General features: G+C 40.7%; 1 protein-coding gene across 1 annotated transcript in view; it reads left to right on the forward strand.

Annotated features, from left to right (window-relative positions):
* The window catches only part of LOC146610073 (receptor-type tyrosine-protein phosphatase U-like), a 259644-nt gene that overhangs the window by 70903 nt on the left and 170127 nt on the right, over positions 1-18614 (forward strand). Inside the window, exon 2 of the mRNA XM_085346904.1 lies at positions 9440-9568. Within this exon, the coding sequence (XP_085203030.1) occupies positions 9440-9568 (129 nt within the window). The remainder of the gene's footprint in view (positions 1-9439; positions 9569-18614) is intronic.

The raw sequence follows: 18614 nt of genomic DNA on the forward strand, positions 1-18614 counted from the left end.
AGCCACCCTGGGGCGCACTGACAGAGGCGAGGCTGCCGACACTGGCATCACCGGGCCCTCTGACTACCACCAGTAGGCAATGGGTGAAGTGTCTTGCCCAAGGACACAACCTTCCGATTACAAGGCGAACTCCCAAATCTTGAGCCATGTTGTGATTTGGCGCCGTATAAATAAAATTGAATTGAACTGAATACATGTCCTGCCCCAGCCTCACATACGGCACGAGAAAGTCATGGCACCCATTCACGTACCTTCTCTAGAGCCACAAAGACACAGTGAACCTTCTTCTGACCTTCTCTATACTTCCCCAACCCTCTCAAATCAATCTGTAGTACTCCCTTGGCATGAAGCCACACTGCTGCTCACTGATCGTCATCTCTTTTCTCAGCCTAGCTTCAACAACCCTTTCGCATATCTTCATGTTATGGCTCATCAGCTTTATCCCCGTGCAGTTGCTACAGCTCTGCACATCGCCCTTTCTCTTTAAAACTGGTGCCAATACACTTCTACTCCATTCCTCTCCAAGACTGTGTTAAACAGTCTGGTCAGAAACTTCACTGCTCGCTCTCCTGCACGTCTCTATACCTCCACAGATTTGTCATCTGAGGTGACTGCCTTTCCACCCAAACTTGCTACACATCTTGTCCAGCTCTCTACCTAGCAAATCAAAACAAGACCTATTTTTCCATTAGTGTCCAGTGCAAAAGTGACAAAAAACCTTAAAGTATGCAGTATGACAGACATACAACCATCTTTGTCAGCTGTTTAATCAACATGATGATAATACCAAAAAACACAGCACCCAGTGTCTAGAAGTCTATTTTCAGGATAGAAAAAAGTGTGAATTTCCTTCTTTCGTTTACCATAAGCCTTTCCCTTTGTCACTTCTTTGCCTCCAAGATGCTGGCTATCTTCATTCTGCACTGACATCACTTTGCAGTCTCCTATCTAAGACGAGTTAAGGTTTCGCCACTATTATATGTCACTATATGTTCTTCTCTCTTCTTAAAGTATGTGTTCATTATATCAACTGTTTTTTGCAAATTTCACTACCATCTGTCCGTATGTATTTCTCTCCTTAAAACCTCCTTAAAACCATGCCTTCTTGTCACCTGTGTTCCCTTCACCTACATGCCAATTAAAGTCTGCTCGAATCACCAATCACATTCCCCCTGGGGACACCCAGAGGTTCCCCTACTTCAGCTTACTCCAGAACTCACTCTTTCTTCTGACTGCCAACCTGTGGTATGACTGAAAACTTTGGACATCCCCCCTTCAATTTCCACCTTCAAAGTTATGATGTTGACACTCCTCACCTCCACAACACAATTTACATATTCTTCCTTCAAGTTACAAGTTTCTTCCTCACCATCAAATAAGCCAGCTCTCTGCCTTTACTGGTCATAGTCCCAACATCCATACAGTTAATGCAGCTTATTACCTTGATTGTACAACCTCAATTCCAATAAATTTAGGACGGCATGTAAAACATAAATAAAAATCAGTTTCAATCTATATTCAATTAAATACACTACAAAGACAAGATATCTAATGTTCAAACTGATAAATGTTATTGTTGTTTTGCAAACTTTCACTCATTTTGAATTTGATGCCTGTAGCATGTTCCAAAAAAGCTGGGACGGGGGCATATTTACCACTGTGCTATATCTCCTTTCCTTTTAACAACACTCAATAAGTGTTTGGAAACTCAGGACACTAATTGTTGAAGCTGTGTAGGTGGAATTCTTTCCCATTCTTGCTTGATCTACAACTTCAGTTGCTCAACAGTCCGGGGCCTCCATTGTCATATTTTGCACCTCTGATGTCTCCTTCCTCAATGAGCTCAACAACTTTTATGCTCGTTTTGAGCGAGGGAACCCCACAACCACAACCAAAGCAGACATGACGCCAGACCACCAACCTCTGACTCTCTCCCCCACCGATGTAGGAGCGGTGCTGAGCAGGATCAATGTCCACAAGGCTGCAGGCCCTGATGGCATCCCCGGGCGTGTTCTCAGAGCGTGTTCTGGGGAGCTTGCAGGAGTGCTCACAGACATATTCAATCTGTCCTTGTCCCACGCTGCGGTACCGGCCTGCTTCAAATCCACCTCCATCGTCCCGATACCCAAAAACTCCAACCCATCTTGCCTCAATGATTACCGCCCAGTAGCACTCACCCCCATCATCACTAAGTGCTTAGAGCAGCTGGTCCTAGCACACTTCAAATCCTGTCTCCCCCCCACCCTGGACCCCCACCAATTCGCATACCGCCAGAACAGGAGCACAGAGGATGCAGTCTCCATCGCACTGCACTCTGTCCTCTCACACCTGGACAACAACAACACCTACGCCAGAATGCTGTTTATAGACTTCAGTTCAGCGTTCAATACAATCCACCCCTCACAACTCATCAGGAAACTGACAGACATGGGCATCAGTTCCCTCATCTGCAAATGGTTACTGGACTTCCTGACCAACCGCCCCCAACATGTCCGGCTGGATAACCACTGCTCATCTACAATCACGATGAACACCGGTGTACCACAAGGCTGTGTGATGAGCCCTTTCCTCTACTCCCTCTTCACCCACGACTGCAGACCTGCTGATGATTCCAACACCATCATTAAGTTTGCAGATGACACCACGGTGATTGGCCTCATCAGTGACAACGATGAGGCCGCCTACAGGGAGGAGGTGGATTGTCTGGCTGAGTGGTGCGACACAAACAACCTGCTGCTTAACACCGAGAAGACCAAGGAGCTCATCGTGGACTACAGGAGGAATGCTGACCCACATCCACCCATCCACATTAAGGGGACGGCTGTGGAGCGTGTGAGCAGCTTCAAGTTCCTGGGAGTCCACATCTCCGAGGATCTCACCTGGACGACCAACTGCTCCAAGCTGGTCAAGAAGGCTCACCAGCGCCTCTTCTTCTTGAGGACTCTGAGGAAGAACCACCTGTCCTCAGACATCCTGGTGAACTTCTATCGCTGCACCATCGAGAGCATCCTGACCAACTGTATAACAGTCTGGTATGGGAACTGCTCTGCCTCGGACCGGAAGGCGTTGCAGAGGGTCGTGAAAACTGCCCAGCGCACCGCCGGAGCACCACTTCCTGCCATAAAAGACATCTACAGGAAGCGGTGTCTGAAAAGGGCTGGGAAAATCATCAAAGACCCCAGTCACCCATCACCCTCCTGCCCTCTGGGAGGCGCCACAGGAGCCTCCGGACTAAGACCACCAGGTACCGGAACAGCTTCTTCCCCACAGCTGTCAGACTCCTGAACTCTGCCTCCTGACATCTGACCCACGTTAACACATGGACTGGACATACACACACCCACAACCACCCACACACACACACACACACACACACACACACACACACACACACACACACACACACACACACACACACACAATGGACAACTGTACCCTCGAACACACAATAATAACATGGACTGAACCACCACTCACAACCACTAGCACTTTATATAGCCTCTGTAGAAACTATCTACACCCTCATTTATCTTAACTGCACTACTGTATAGCTCTGTGTAAATAATCATTCTGTACATTCGATAATCTTTAATCCTACAACTGTTTACAACTTGCATAGTTCCCATTTCTGTATAGCTGTATATCTCAGATTCTGTAAAGTTATTTATTTCATATTCTGTATAGTTTTTCATATTTATATCCTGTTCATAGCCTGTACATAGCTTGTACTCACTACAGCCTGTACATACTTATAGTTATAGAATATTCACAACATACTTCATACCGTGTACATTATAACATACCATAATAGACCCATTTCTGTAATATACTCACATGTCTATATTATTGCTAATATATATTGTAATATATCTATATCACTAAAGCACTTCTGGATGGATGCAAACTGCATTTCGTTGCCCTGTACCTGTGCATGTGCAATGACAATAAAGTTGAATTCTATTCTATTCTATTCTATTCTATATTGCGCCACACATTTTCAATGGGAGATAGGTCTGCACTACTGGCAGGCCATTTTAGTACCCACAATCTTTTACTATGAAGCCACTTTGTTGTAACACATGCAGAATATGGCTTTGCATTGTACTGCTGAGGGGACAAGCGGGGCTGTCCCTGAAAAAGACGTCGCTTGGATGGCAGCATATGTTGCTCCAAAACCTGTATGTACCGTTCAGCATGTATGTGCCTTCACAGATGTGCAAGTTACCAATGCCATGGGCACTAACACACCCCATACCATCACAGATACTGGCTTTTAAACTTTGCTGTAATAACAATCTGCAATCAATCTGCAAACAATCTGGTCCTTTTCCTCTTTTGTCTGGAAGACACAAAGTCCATGATTTCCAAAAACAATTTGAAATATGGACTCGTGAGACCACAGCACACTTTTCAGTCAGTCCATCTCAGATGAGCTCGGGCCCCATCCTTGCTTGTGAACGACTGGGCCATTTGGGGATGATTCTTTTATACCCAATCATGGCAAACTATTTCCAATCAAAATTTTCACCAGTGGAATGTTGAAAACAGGTGTTTTTTGAACATTCCTCAACTTTCTCAGTCTTGTGCTGCCTTGTCCCAGCTTTATTTTTTGGAACGTGTTGCAGGCATCAAATTCAAAATGAGAGATATATTTTCCTTGTAGTGTATTTAATTGAATATAGGTTGAAAACAAAGAAGAACAGATGTAAAAGTAAAATATGAATTTTCGATAACGTGTCAGTAAAAAAGGTGTAAAAATAGAGCTTAACTCAGATTGAAGACGTCATCACATACTTTTAAAAAATGACTTCACAATTGACAAAAAAAAATATGAAACACACTTTAATAAATCATTTAAAAGTAGAATATTGAAAATTCATCACATCTGGCCCCTTTTCACTGACTAGCCAAGGGAATCACATTTACACAGATCACACACGAGACAAGAGACTAGCAAAATAAATCAGGAAACTAAACATGGGAGCATCTAACACAGAAAGGCAAAACAGACACACAAGGACAAGAAAATTGAAGCTCAGGTAATAAACTTTAAAGAATAACTATAATTACAAATTCTGATAGCAAACACAGTCAAAAATGAGAATAAAATCATGGAAAACATATCAGGAAATGAAGCTACAATAAATGACAAAAACAAAGAAAAAACTAAGCAGATAATAAGAGATTTTATTTTATTTTATTTTACCACCTGTTTGGTGGTTCTAGCATAAATAAATACACACCCCAAAATTCACTGTTTGATGAATAAAATCTTTATTTTTTTTTTTACATTTTTTCTAGTATTAAAACCCAGTGAACTGAATACTAATCATCTTGTTACAATGCAATGTTTTTCTACTAACATTTGGGACATGGTATTCATTGTTGCTGAGCAGCCTCCTCCCTCAAGACAATCATCTCAACAAAACGCCTCAGGTACAACTTATCTCACTTCTGTTGCCAGGTTAAGAGCACAAGCCCTTTAGATCAGGGGAGTTTGGAGGCCAGGTTAACAGGATACACTGTAACAAGTCAAATCCGCGGAGGCCCCACTTGCAACGCAAAGGATCTGCTGCCAATTAAACTGGTGCTAGACAGGTGTCCACAGGTCAGAACGTTTTTGGGCAGCACAAGGTGAACCTTCCCTGGCTGCTTGTTGTGAATATTCAACGTGATGGCATTGTGATTACTATGTCCTGCTTCTGAAGCAATGCTAAATCATATGAAACCACAGGTGAATTACATATTTTATTTTACTGACATTCTGTGCATATTAGTTTGCTTTACACACACATAATGGCTTACTGTAGGTTATTGCATTCAACCAATGTAAAATAATGACAATGTTTGAAAATCATTACATTAAATAGGTTTTCAAATTTTGAAACAGGTGATACTTTATACTCCTGCTATTGTAAGCAAACCTCATGGTAAGATGAAAAAAAAAAACATATGGATTTCTTGTGTATTCTTTTGTCACATAAAGCTACAAAAACAGCAGAGTATTAATCCACTACTGAAAACAGTCCCTAGACAAAGTGTACCATTGCCAACATTTGGTAAAAACTACAACGCACGACTGTTTTTCTAAACCGCCACCTAAACAGAAAGAAGCCTGAACATGATATTTATTAACACATTTAAAAACACATAAGAAGGATTACTTTTATTGGAATTCAGGCAAAATCACACCATACAACACTAGGAGGATTTCTCTGAGCATCAGTCTCATACAAAACTAGTAAGAAAACACATTTCATGGCTTGCCAACGTGGGATCTGATGAAACACTGCAATCTATTTAAGCCTGGAGCAAAGGAGCGACTTCAAAATGAACCTCCAGCTTTGGATAATGGATGACTTGATAATTTAAATGTCTGCTTTAATAGGGTTATAACAGTCCATAGTTACGTTGGGTGTCCCTGAATACCTTTTCTAAGGGAAACCCAGACAGATAACATATTCTCTGTTTTGTATCTTTGAACAAGCTCAGGTCGTGTTTACCTCTCCTACCTTTTAAAAAGGCAACTGCCTTATTCTTGCATATTTTATTCATTTTTCCTTTTTATTGTTCTCCCCTTGAGGAGCTTGTCAGATGTGGCAATTCTTCACAAAGTTACCTCAGGGCCCACATCTCTAGGTGTTATTGGTGCTCTGCAAGGTCCTACGTTGCTCTGGGACTGTGCCTAAAAGAGCTGCGCTCACCTCTGATAAGCAATTAGCATTCTAAAGGCTGTTTTTTTTTCTCTCATATTCAAATTATTATTTGTAAAAAGCAGCAATCATGCACTCACTTTGGCCATATTCACCATTGCTGTGATGAACACAAATAATTCCCATTGATGTTACAGCTTCAGCCTGTGGGACATTGACAGATTCATTATAATTTTATTCATTTTTTAAGTAAACATCAAAACAGCCAACGCACCCAGCTAATGCGTGTGTCTGACGTGTGCGGTCCACACACAGACACATCACTATGAATTCAACAGAACGCATGTGGCTTTTCTAATTACATGGGCTCTCCCTCCTGCTGCCAGAGAAGCTCATTTGGGCATTGAGGGGAACGCGTGTGCTAAAAAGTAAAGGAGACTTGGAAGGATGAGCCTTAATGAGGGGAGTCAGTGAAACGTGCCTGATGGTGACGTTTCTTCCTGGAGCTGGAGGGCTTTCAATGAAAAGCAGGCCTCAACTGCAGACCCCGCTCCACTGCCCAGCCCTCTCATCCTCAGATAACCGGGCACGACGCAGCACAACAAGCAGCCCGTACTCAGGAGGCAATTAAGGCTCTGATATGCTTACACACCCGGAAACACTTGCTTGGCTGCAGGCAGAGGGGAAGAAGGCCGGGGCAGTGGGGAAGTTCACTGGTGGTGTGGTGGTGATATTTGTTTGTCAGCAGGAACAGAGAAAACAGCGGTCCAAAATTAGCTGCCTTGCTAGTTTAATGCAACATCCAATACTTCCTCTGACTTCAAAACATATACATTACTACAGAAAACAGATGGAGCTTCTACGCACAAGACAAAAGCAGTATTGAGGGAGCAAGCCAAACGGGATGCTATTAAGCTGAAGCTGGCACAGAGTCAGAGTAGCTCTTTAACACCAGCAGCATGGCTGCCAAGCCTTAATACGATCTGTTAGTGAAGAGGGTCCTGGGACCGCAGTGAGCTCAGGGTGTTTGTAGTTAGACAGAACAGCGTTAGGCCTGTCTTTAAGCCAGGGCCAGACTGAGAAATGGCTATTTCAGAGGATTGGTGACAGGCTGGTGCTGCACCGTATGTCTTATAAATGAGTATCTCCCCTGCATCCCACACCATTATTTCTAAGCTACCCTCTGGCAGCAGGTCCCATGCTACTACTCTCTGGGCAGGTGGAGCTGCACAGATCACACTTTGTTTTTAACCTGAGGAGACTCATTTGAGTCTGTAGAAGCACTGGTTAGATTCATTCCTGCTTTTTCCATTTGTGCTGAATTTGACTGCTCAGGCTGCAGAAACAAGGACCTTGTTGACAAAGTTACCTTAGGAAAGCTGTGGATTATTCCAAGTTAGGTTTTTTGTTATTGCTCCATTTATATGCCCTATTGATTACGATGCCATTATAAATAACGTGGAATTGAAAATTTCAAAACATAACGACATTGCCTGGGCAACTGGGCACAAGCAAACGGCTCAAGGTAGGTCATGAAAAATCAAATTTAGCCCAATTAGCTTTCTCTTTTTTTGAAGCTAAAAGCAAAGGTCATTGCTAGTACCAATTACTTGTAGCACAAGGAAACTGGAAGCGTGCACATCTAAAATCTTTTTTTTATCCTAACGCTCTCTGTTTTATTCTGCTTTCTTGTTTATGTGAATCTTCATACCTGTGCTGCACTCGAGAATTCTTGTTTCTTCATCATTCCTCTACCCCCAAGGAGCCACAGTTAATGATGAAGATCTGAGCAATTACTCAACCATTGTTTCCATATTGGAGACAACCAATGGCTACATAATGAAATGAAATGAAACCAATGCTTTTCTGCAAGTGATTCATCCACGAGTCGACCCACAGAAACAATTCTGATAATTAAGTCATTACATTGGCAGCAAACATTTTCTGGCCTCTCTGTTGTGAGTTTTCTGTCATTTTGAAACTATCTCGCTATTTAGACTGCTATTTGGGTACCACAAGCAATCTCACAGAGTCTCTGGGAAATTGTGATGCCGTTTACTGAATAAAGAATTGATAGAATAATCTAGAGAGAAATAAAAAAGATAATTGTTAGTTGTGACTCTTTATGGCTAACACGCATGTATGATCGCAAATTGGTCCTCCCAAGTCCAGAGTATTCATTTTTACATTTTCTCATGTGCACCTGTGTTTTCTGACCAGTTAAACTAGAACATGTCATTTTTTTGACCCCTCGTTTAACAGCCCGGCTTGTGCCTCTAAAAGCCTGTGGTTTGTGTGATAATGGCACAATGGTAAATGTGACCATTAGATGGCAGCTAGGGTTAGGTCACCTTCACAGGCTGAGAGCTGGGCTTGTTGTCCTCCATCAGCTGAAGAATCCCTTTCGCTGCTGTGGCACTGTTGCCCATTATTTGTGGCTTTGGGTGACCTGTGGCTACTGTGTCATTTTCACACCACAGGGCTAATTGCACCAAATGGTGATAGATTTTGAGGGAAAAGATGAGATAGGCATTTCATGCTGTGACCGCCTGGTGCCAAGCATTAGCTGCAATCTAGTTTACTGCTGCAGAGCTTCTACAGGAGCTGATGCATTTAGACATTTACAATGGGCCTGTGGTGATATAACTAACAATGGAGACTGTAATGCATTCCTTCACCAGTTTTCTTCTGGTAGCAAGTTGCAAAGGCACATTGCTGATAGCTACGAGTTTCATACTTTTTACTTCCTGTGAAACAGTTTGCTTTTTTTCTGCCCCTTGCTGTAGCTGGCTGCACCTTTGATGAGGACTCGGACCCTGGGCTGTGCGAATATCGACAGGGCCAAGAAGATGACTTTGACTGGCAGCTGATCAGGACCTACAACTGGCCACACCCAACTCCAGATCTTTTGCGAGGTAGGCTTCTGCAGGTGTCAGAGTTAAAGTCATTGACAGCAACACAATTTCCACAAGTCTGTTCACACATTCAGGCGGTGATTTAAAAACATGAACATACTCGTCTTCCCTCACACAGTTCCAACAAACAAACTAAAAACAAAAGAAACACCCTTTTATGCAGTACTTCTCCCAACATGACAGAGAAACGTTTCGTGAACCTTTGGACAATGCAAAAATTCAGGTCTTACAACCGCTGGTGTGTACAGGCAGATTGTTGCAGCAAGCCAAACCTGTTGCAGTCTTCTTATTGACACATGTTGTGTGTTTTAACAGAATTGTAAAACTGTGAATACAACATTTACCGCAGTACAGTGGCATAAATCCAGCTTTAGACTGACCCCAAAAACTCCATTGACAGGCAGGAGTGTAGTTGTGTTAGTGTCTCTGTGTCACTGATCACAATTTTATTGCACACCTGCCGCAGTGGAGCAGCTCAGTCCAGACCAGTTATAGAGTGTGCTCACACTGGGTAGCTCTCATGTGTGAAAAGCAGCAGCTGGAAAAGAACATCTGCTCTACACCGAGTACTTTGAGCTCTTCTAAAAAAGAATTGTATTATTTCTGCTGCAAATATACAGCATACCAATTTGTAAGTGAGCAATGGGCAGAGGAAAGCAGCAGGATGTTTTTGTATACCAGGTTTGAGGTTGGTAGAATTCATTTAGACATCATTGGCGTGGCTTTTTACTACTTAAGGGAAGTGTATTTGTCTGTAGATCCTCTCTAAAGCAATAAGCAATTCAAAGTAGTTCAGCAGAGACAGAAAAGGCTGAAAAGCTGAAAATTGTGTATAAGAAACAAGAAAGAGAAACGTGTAGCTGACTATAATTAACGGACTAACAATAATATAACAGATAAGAACACAAGTTTACATTTCAACCCAGTTTATAACAGCTGAGTGAGATAGGACACAGTAGGCAGATCTGTCCCAGACCACTGGAGATGTTTCTTAATGCACTTCAGAAGTGTATTTAGGTCCTAAACGGCTTCATAAACCAACAGAAGTATTCTTAAAATTAACAAGCCTAACCCGCTGGAGGTTCCTTTCTGTCATTTTAATGGCAGCTGTCTCCAAAGCCTGGAAGTGCTGACAGTCCATTGCTGGCTTTACTTACTGCCTTACAGCCACAGCGAGCCATGCAGCTTAATAATGCTTTAAACATTTTTTTCTTTTTTGCTTCAGTTTTGCTTCCCAGTTAAACCCTACCTTACGGCAACTTGTTGGTGCAGAAGACCTGCTGATCACAAGGTTTCGTTGAGCGAGGTGGCTTTTTCTTTTACACTTAAATTACTAATAGCTCAGTGTTATAGTTATGAAAAAATCCTCAGGACATTGGTTGCTTTTTCACTCATTTTCAGTTAATCCTAAATTCTTGTAACTGACATTTTTTTGAAGAAAAACTACAAAGCAGATGCAGGTGGTAAGACACAGATGACTTAAACTGCTGATTCAGGGACCAGCCTGAGAACTATTCCTCCAGACCACTTAAAAAATCAGAAAAAATTCGGGTTCTTTGGAGGTAAGGGTATATAAGGGTTCTAATGCAGTGTGGTGTCACATAATAGATCTAATGCGATTGGGTAAAATGGTTAAACAATGTGTTTTAGACACATTCTACATAGTATGTTATCAAAAGTAAAGTCTCATAACTTTCTTAGATTCTATCTTTTTTCTGTTAGAAGCTTTTTCATTTGGATGTTCTGAATATGTGAAAAATCTATGACAAACCCAAACTCTGCCCTTAAACCCGACCCCAGAGGTGCACTGATGTTAAGAGGTAAAATTATTGCTCATCAGTAGGAATGATAATCTGCAGTTCCTTGCAACACTATGTTATATATATCCCAAAGGCTGCTGAGGTAATTAATGAGTATTTGAACCAAGTAGGTGAAAAGCTGCAGGTGATCCCTGCAGGTCTTCCAGCTTCCACTGCCAGTCTCTTATTCACCATTAGCTTAGTCGCTGAAAGATTTCTGGCTTCAGCATGGACGTGCACTCCTCTGGCCTCTCATTAGTCTTATTTTTGGCACACCTCTGTGCCATAAGCCTTGAGAAAAATGTTTGTCTGTGCTGTACACAACCACAAAAAATGTGAAACCATCAAAGTAAAGTGAATCACGGTTGGAAGAATATAGTATATACTAACGAAAAAGGAAATGCTATGAAGGAAATGGCTATAAGTACAGCACCCACATTTAAAACTCCAATCTCATGGAAAAGCATCAATCAACCTACTTAGCTTTGCAGTCTCGTTCTTGATACTTGAGTTATTTATTTTGCAAAACCCAATGCGAGCCCCACAAGGCTCACATTGGGAGGCATTTACCATCTAGCCCAGATACCAAGTTATAAACAGTACTGTTGTTGTGCAAAAACACACAATGCAGAATAACCCACCATTCAGCTATAAAGCTGGCTTGCCACTGCTTTTATGTGCTGTGTTATTTTCCAGATGGTTCATTATACTCTGTGGATGTTCACACTAAAATAATGACATATTTAATGAAAACAAATTTCCCACGAATTAGTTTGAGGCATTCTGTCTTCTGGAGGGGAACTTCAGGTCCAAAACTCAAATCTTAATCCATTTCGGAGCAATCCTGACAGGATAACTCAATGGTTTCTCAACTGGGGAGGGTGTGAAGAAAAGGGAGCTACACTGATGTTGCTGCTAGTTTTATGACAGATATTTTCAAATGTTTTGCCAAAAACAACCACAAGATTTTGCAAGTAAATGTAGTTCTAGAATTGAATAAACAAAATATATATTTTAATGTGTATTTGTCTACAATGTTTATTACTTCAAAGTTATGTTATGTGGCAAATATTGCCAAATATTTTGTATTTACAGACTTTTCAAGCTGTCAGTTTGGTATAAAACAGGTTGCAAAGCTCACATCAAATAGCTAAATCTTCAGCTGCCAAATATCTGGCAGCAGGAGATTTAGCTATTTGATGTGTACGAGGCTTATATCAGAAAGATTTCTGATATAGTACAGTACTGCAGTATTTTAGAAACCTTATATGACATCTTATGGCTTAAGTCCTCTGAAAAACTTAATATGCCCTCAGTGCTTCATGAGGAAATGTGATGGTAAGTAGCAGCCAGGTGCTTCTAATCTTGTCCACTCGATTAACTGATCATCTGCAAGTGCAACCACCCGATAAAACCAGAGCTTCTTTCTGGTAGTTTTCTGGTCTAGAACATTCAGGTGTGTTAACAAAATGTCACAGTCTTCCTATAAGTGGACTTCATGTCAAAGTCATCCTAAGGTCAGACTGTGCAATGAGAGTCAAACATAGGAGAAATTGCAAAAAGCCCAAGAGCTACATTTCAGAATAAACATCCAATGCAATTACAAGAGAACTGAACAAATACTGCTTATTTGGAAGGTTTGCCAGGACAAAGTTATTTCCTCTAAAAAGAACAGCATGACAGGATGAACAAACCACAACACTTTTGGAAACATTTCCTTTGGACTGATTGGACATAAGTGGAGAAATAGTCCTAATGCACAGCACCACATTTAGCAACAACACCTCATACGAACCTCAACACCTCACAAACACCTTATACCAACTGTCAAGCATGGCAGTCCAACAAGGGCAAAAGGAAAAAATAATTAGATTAACATGGTTATCCATGGTCAGAGTTTGATTGAAATGCAGCAGAAACAACAAGTAAACCAGTAGCAGCAGTTGATTTAAATCATAAGCCGCAAACCTTTGATGCTGTTAAGCAGAAAAGCAGAATTTGTGCTTGGCCATGCCGCTGCAAACGATATTCAGATAGGCTGCTGCAAATGATAACTCGGGGATCAGTGACCTTCATCACCTTCTGTGAGCTGTATGGCAAATAGTGTGTTTTGACTGCCTTATACACACAGTGCACTACCTAGTTTTGCAAGTCAGTTAGGAAGAAATTTGATTTTACTGTATGCCATTCAAATGTGCTGTGAGGAATAGGGACCCAATGAATTCTTGTATTCTCGCTTCTTTCACACCTTTATTGAAAGCTATTCACTTTTGAATGAAATACCCAAAATGCCCCTTGGTGTGAAGAATAGAGGTTCTTAGATATGCTGCAGAACATTAAATGAGCATTTCTGACTGTGGCTCTAAATTCAAACTGATTTTCACAAGGTTTTTGTCATTTAGATTGAATGCAGGAAAGGTATATAGCTTTTTAAAGCTGCAGTAATGAATATTTTTATTAAACAATAGGACAAATGACTGTTTGTAATGTGAGCAAGGTTGCGCTCACACAGAAAATTATCGCCCACTCTTCTTCTTCTTCACTTGATTTAGGTGAAATAATTTCAGCTTATTAAGCTTACTGTTTTGGTAAATGTACAGTTTGGTTCAGTGTTGTAGGTCTTATTCACCCTGTTTTCAGTAGCAGGCAGGTGTTTCCAAACAAAAACACTAGGAGTCTTTAGCAACAAACATCTTCAGACTGCTGACTAAACAAGAACTGCTGCTGGTTTTCAGTTATGTCGGGTGATGTTAGACTTGAGTCCCGAACCTAACATTAAAATCACGCTTTCCCTGTGATAAAGATTCCAACAATTTAGATCCACTTCAATGATGGATCAGTCACTCTGGCTAACAGCAGCTAACAAAAAAGAAAAAAGGCAACGCTGAATCTTACTAATGAAAGGTTCAGGATATCCTCAACGACTCACCTTACCGAGGTAAACAGTGACTGACAGTCTACCTAGAGAGTGACAAACTGCAGGGCAAATCCAGTCCAGAATAACTTTGCTGTCTGAGTACAACTACTAAAGTTGAATTTGAGTTTTTGAAGGGACTCAAAGGAAAAACGAAAAAAAAAAACCCCAAAAACACAAGATATTGAATTGACACATATGTGTTTGTTGTTCCTGATTCGTTGCGTGTGTTGATATTATTTAAATGTTTTAAAATATAGAGGATATAAAAAAAAAATTTCAGATCAAACAAATTAAAAACAATTGAATGTTCTTGCTCTTTCTTGCCTGACTAAAACTTCAGCTAACTGCAATCTGCACTGACATCTTACGCACTGTATATTTAGTAAAAAGATTTTGGAAAAATCTTTCCTTAGAATACCTTAGAGGAGTGGGCACGACCAAAATGTTTCCAGATAATCAACCAAGATGTACATTAAAATTTATATTCGATTTTTAACAGATTTGTGAAGCTCTTATTTATTGGGATGCCTTTGTATCCAGAACAGACAATTTAAGTGTTTCTGGACTCTTCGACCACATAAACGAGCTTCTTAAATTGACTTTCAGAGCAATTTCCTCCCACAGCATTTTATGCTTTTTGTTTTCCCTTTCTTTTGATAATATTTTGCTATCTATAGACAAATTTTGTGAGACAACAACAGTCCAGACAATACTTACTACAAGCAAGTGGAAGCCAGCAAATAGTTCCCATGGAAACTGTAGAATATTACCATTAATGTTGCTCTATGCACGATGCTATAAAAAGTATTTGTCCACTTTCTTATATTTTTTCATATTTGTCACGCTTAAATGTTTCATTAGTCAAAGACAGCATGTATTAAGGGTAAACAGCTATCCAAAAAATTCTAAATTTCACTGGCACCAAGAGAAAAAGTAATCGTAATCATCTCCCTTGATGAATCATGAAATTATTGTGGTTAACCACAACTTTTGGAAAGCTGATTACAGATTCACTAGCCATACTGAGGCCTGATTACTGCCTCAGACCTGTTGAATCAAGAAATGACTTGACTAGAACCTAAGGACAAAGTGAAGTGAGCTAAAATATCTTAAAAAGCAAAACATGCCAGAATCTAAAGAGACTCCAGAACAGATGAAAATCAAAGTCATTCTCTTCTAAAAGGTTACAAAGCCATTTCTAAGGCTTTGGGACTCTAGCAAACCACACTTAGAGTCATTATCTACCGAACAATGTATGTACCTTCCCAGGAGTGGCCATCCTACCAAAATTACACCACGAGCACATCAACGACTCATCCTGGAGTTCACAAAAAACCCAGAGAAACGTCTAAAGAACTGCAGGCTTGACTTGCCAGTGTTCATGATTTAGCAATTAGAAAGGGACTGGGCAAAAATGGCATCCATGGGAGAGTTCTAAGGTGAAAGTTACCAATGACCCAAAAGAACAAAAGGCTCGCCTCACATTTGCCAACAGAGAACTTGTTGAGGTTTTATTTATTATTAGTTTTGGAGCATTTTTAGCTTCATTACATTGTGGAGCGGTGAACATAGGCAGGAAGTAGAGGGCTGCAGGTCACTGAGCTAAAGTGGCACCTAGAGTTTGTTGATCTCTAGGACTTTTAATGAAATAGTTTGCTGACAGGTTGATAAAGAAAAGAGAGCAAAGATGCACCAAAATATCCTTTAACCGAAATTTACTGGAACTTTTTCTAATTGTGGTTGGTTTTTCCCCAGTGCTCTCTTCCATTCTACAGCTGGTGGAGCTCAATTAACGTCATCCATACACAGCTACAGGGAACCAAATGTGTTACATAAAGCTAGCAGTTATTTTTTCCTGGTGGCTGAATGATTCACGCCAAAAGGACTGAAACTGCTCATATGGAACATAATGTGTTTTTGAACATAGTCTGTAATTTCTTGTTTTACCTCTGTTTTATGAAGGCAATTTTCTCTCTGACGTATAGAAAAATAAGTCACTCTAAACCTCTTTAATGACTATTATGCAGTGTAGCAATCAGAATCTCAAAAAGAAGCTTTTTAAGGACTAACATGTAACAAGTTACACAGGCCTAATGAACAGAACACTCTGTGTTAAAGTTGCGCCTTACCCTGAAACCAAAAGGTACACATTTTACTTTGAAGGCAAGCGGTCTCTGTTTTCAGTGTGTGCTGCAATTTTCCACTGTCTTTTAGTGAGTCGTTGGTAACAAGCTCCATCAACTACAATGCATTTTTCCCTTGTGACTGGTGACTACCAGGCCTTCATGATTGGAGCTTTAGAGGTTGACTACACAGTGACTATCAGCAACCTCCAGCAAAAACTCACAAGCCTTCGGTGTTTAACAACAGTTGCCAACCAGTCTCTAGGCCTGTGCTACAGGGGCCTAAGGAAAAAAACTTAGTGTTTTGGGAAACAACAATTAAAAAAAAATATTATGCCTCCTAAATATTTATATATAATTATTTTATTGCTATTTTCTTGAATAGTTATTTTTGTTATTACCGCTATTTTTGTGCATTTACAAAACAAAAACACTAAAAATAGCCACCAAATCATTCATTCTATCTTTCTGCAGTGACAAATAAATAATCTTAATCTTACTCTGGGATTTTTCACCCTTAGAATAAAAAGAAAAAAACATTATAGAGATAACCTTTTGTCTCATTTTTATTTATATTGCACCAAATCACAGCAGTCACCTCAACTATTTAATGTTTAAGCTATTTAAGCAAGATCACCCTAGAAGCTGAATTATTGCGCAGTGATCACCTTGCAGAAAAACTAATCATTCTCGCCAGTATTGAGACAGGTCTGAAGGAATGCTTGGACTGACAGACAAGGCCAGTTGATTGCTCACTAGGTTTCCTCAGTGATTTATGCAAAACAATCTGATTAACCTGCTGCAATCATCAACCTACTGACAGTTTGTTTCCCCACATTCAGTCTCTTGTTGCTTCTATTGCTCAAGTTTGTCACATGTCAGCCCCGGTGGCCGGGGCTCTTATCTCTCTTCACATATATGTTCATTTAAGGGGGACTTATCTTTTGGAACTCGTAGTAAAAGCACACATGTAAGAGGAAAACTTGTGGTGCCTGTTATAGGCTGCTGACTTAAAGTGGTCGGTTGTTGGCGATTTGTGAAAGGAGCTGGCAGATGTCCGGGATTTAATAATTCATTTGCTGTTGTCAAGTGCTTGTTCCGGTGTTCCGGGCATACCTCCCCTGGGCCAGAATGGGTATGTTAACGAACTCCCTGGGATTGGAGGAGTCTAGCATGGGTCATTGCTGATTACACTTCCTGGTGTTCCTCAGGGGGCAGCAGCGTCACAAAACTCGCTTTTCATCTTCCTTTGACCCATTAGAGAAGGTCGATTTCAGACGGGATGAGGACATGCTCGAATGAGTTGAATGTTCCTCTGCTAGATAAAAGATGAAGAGTTGATATAAAGCTGTGTGAGATCCTGTTAGAGGACCCTGTTGTGAGCCCACTTCTGGAGGTCATGCATAAAAAATGCACTGCGTTAAGGACTGTTGCCTTACAATGTAGAATAGCAGTAACCAAGCAAATAATGTTATTTTTGAGAGTGTAGCAGACATAGCCAACAGCCAACAACTCTACAGCAACCCTATGATGCTGTCACGTCAATGTACTTCAAAATACCTGCGGAATGGTATTGAAACAGTTAAGGCAAAAGGGCATCCAACACAGACCTAGCGAGTATGCCCAAAAAAGTGGCTATTGAGTTCATATATGTAATATAAATTTGTTTTCTTGCGTTCCAGCCTTGCCTCTGTTCAGTCACTTGTTTGTTATCTGGTAGAAAGTGGTACAGTGAGTTAATGTATTCCTGGAACAAAAGTTCAATGTGAATTTCAAAGGAACACTTCATTTTTAAATGCTGCATACTAATCAAAAATAGCCTTTCCAGCACAAGCCCTTGTAATCGCAACCAGAATAAGTGGTGCAGTGTAAGTACATTTACTCACAACCTCCATACTGTAGTGTTCCAGGTCTCACTTGTCATACTGGTACTTGGTCATAACAGAAGAAAGCAAAGTTAAATATCATACTTTTGAAGTTCTGTTCTTAACTTTACTGTCAGTTCAGGATTTAACATATATTCCTCTTAAAGCTCCTGCGGCAGGTTGGTGACCTGTCGGGTTTGTACCCTGCCCCTCGTCCTATGACAGCTGGGATTGGATAAACTTATTTGAATGAGCAGAAGAAAACGGACAGCTAAAATTTTTCTTTACTTTACTTATTGCACAATTTCTTTTGAAATTATTGAATTATGGCATAATGCATCT

Source organism: Diplotaxodon limnothrissa, linkage group LG22 (assembly GCF_057381915.1).
Source record: "Diplotaxodon limnothrissa isolate DT_005_m linkage group LG22, D_limnothrissa_male_GT1.1, whole genome shotgun sequence".
Taxonomy (NCBI): domain Eukaryota; kingdom Metazoa; phylum Chordata; class Actinopteri; order Cichliformes; family Cichlidae; genus Diplotaxodon; species Diplotaxodon limnothrissa.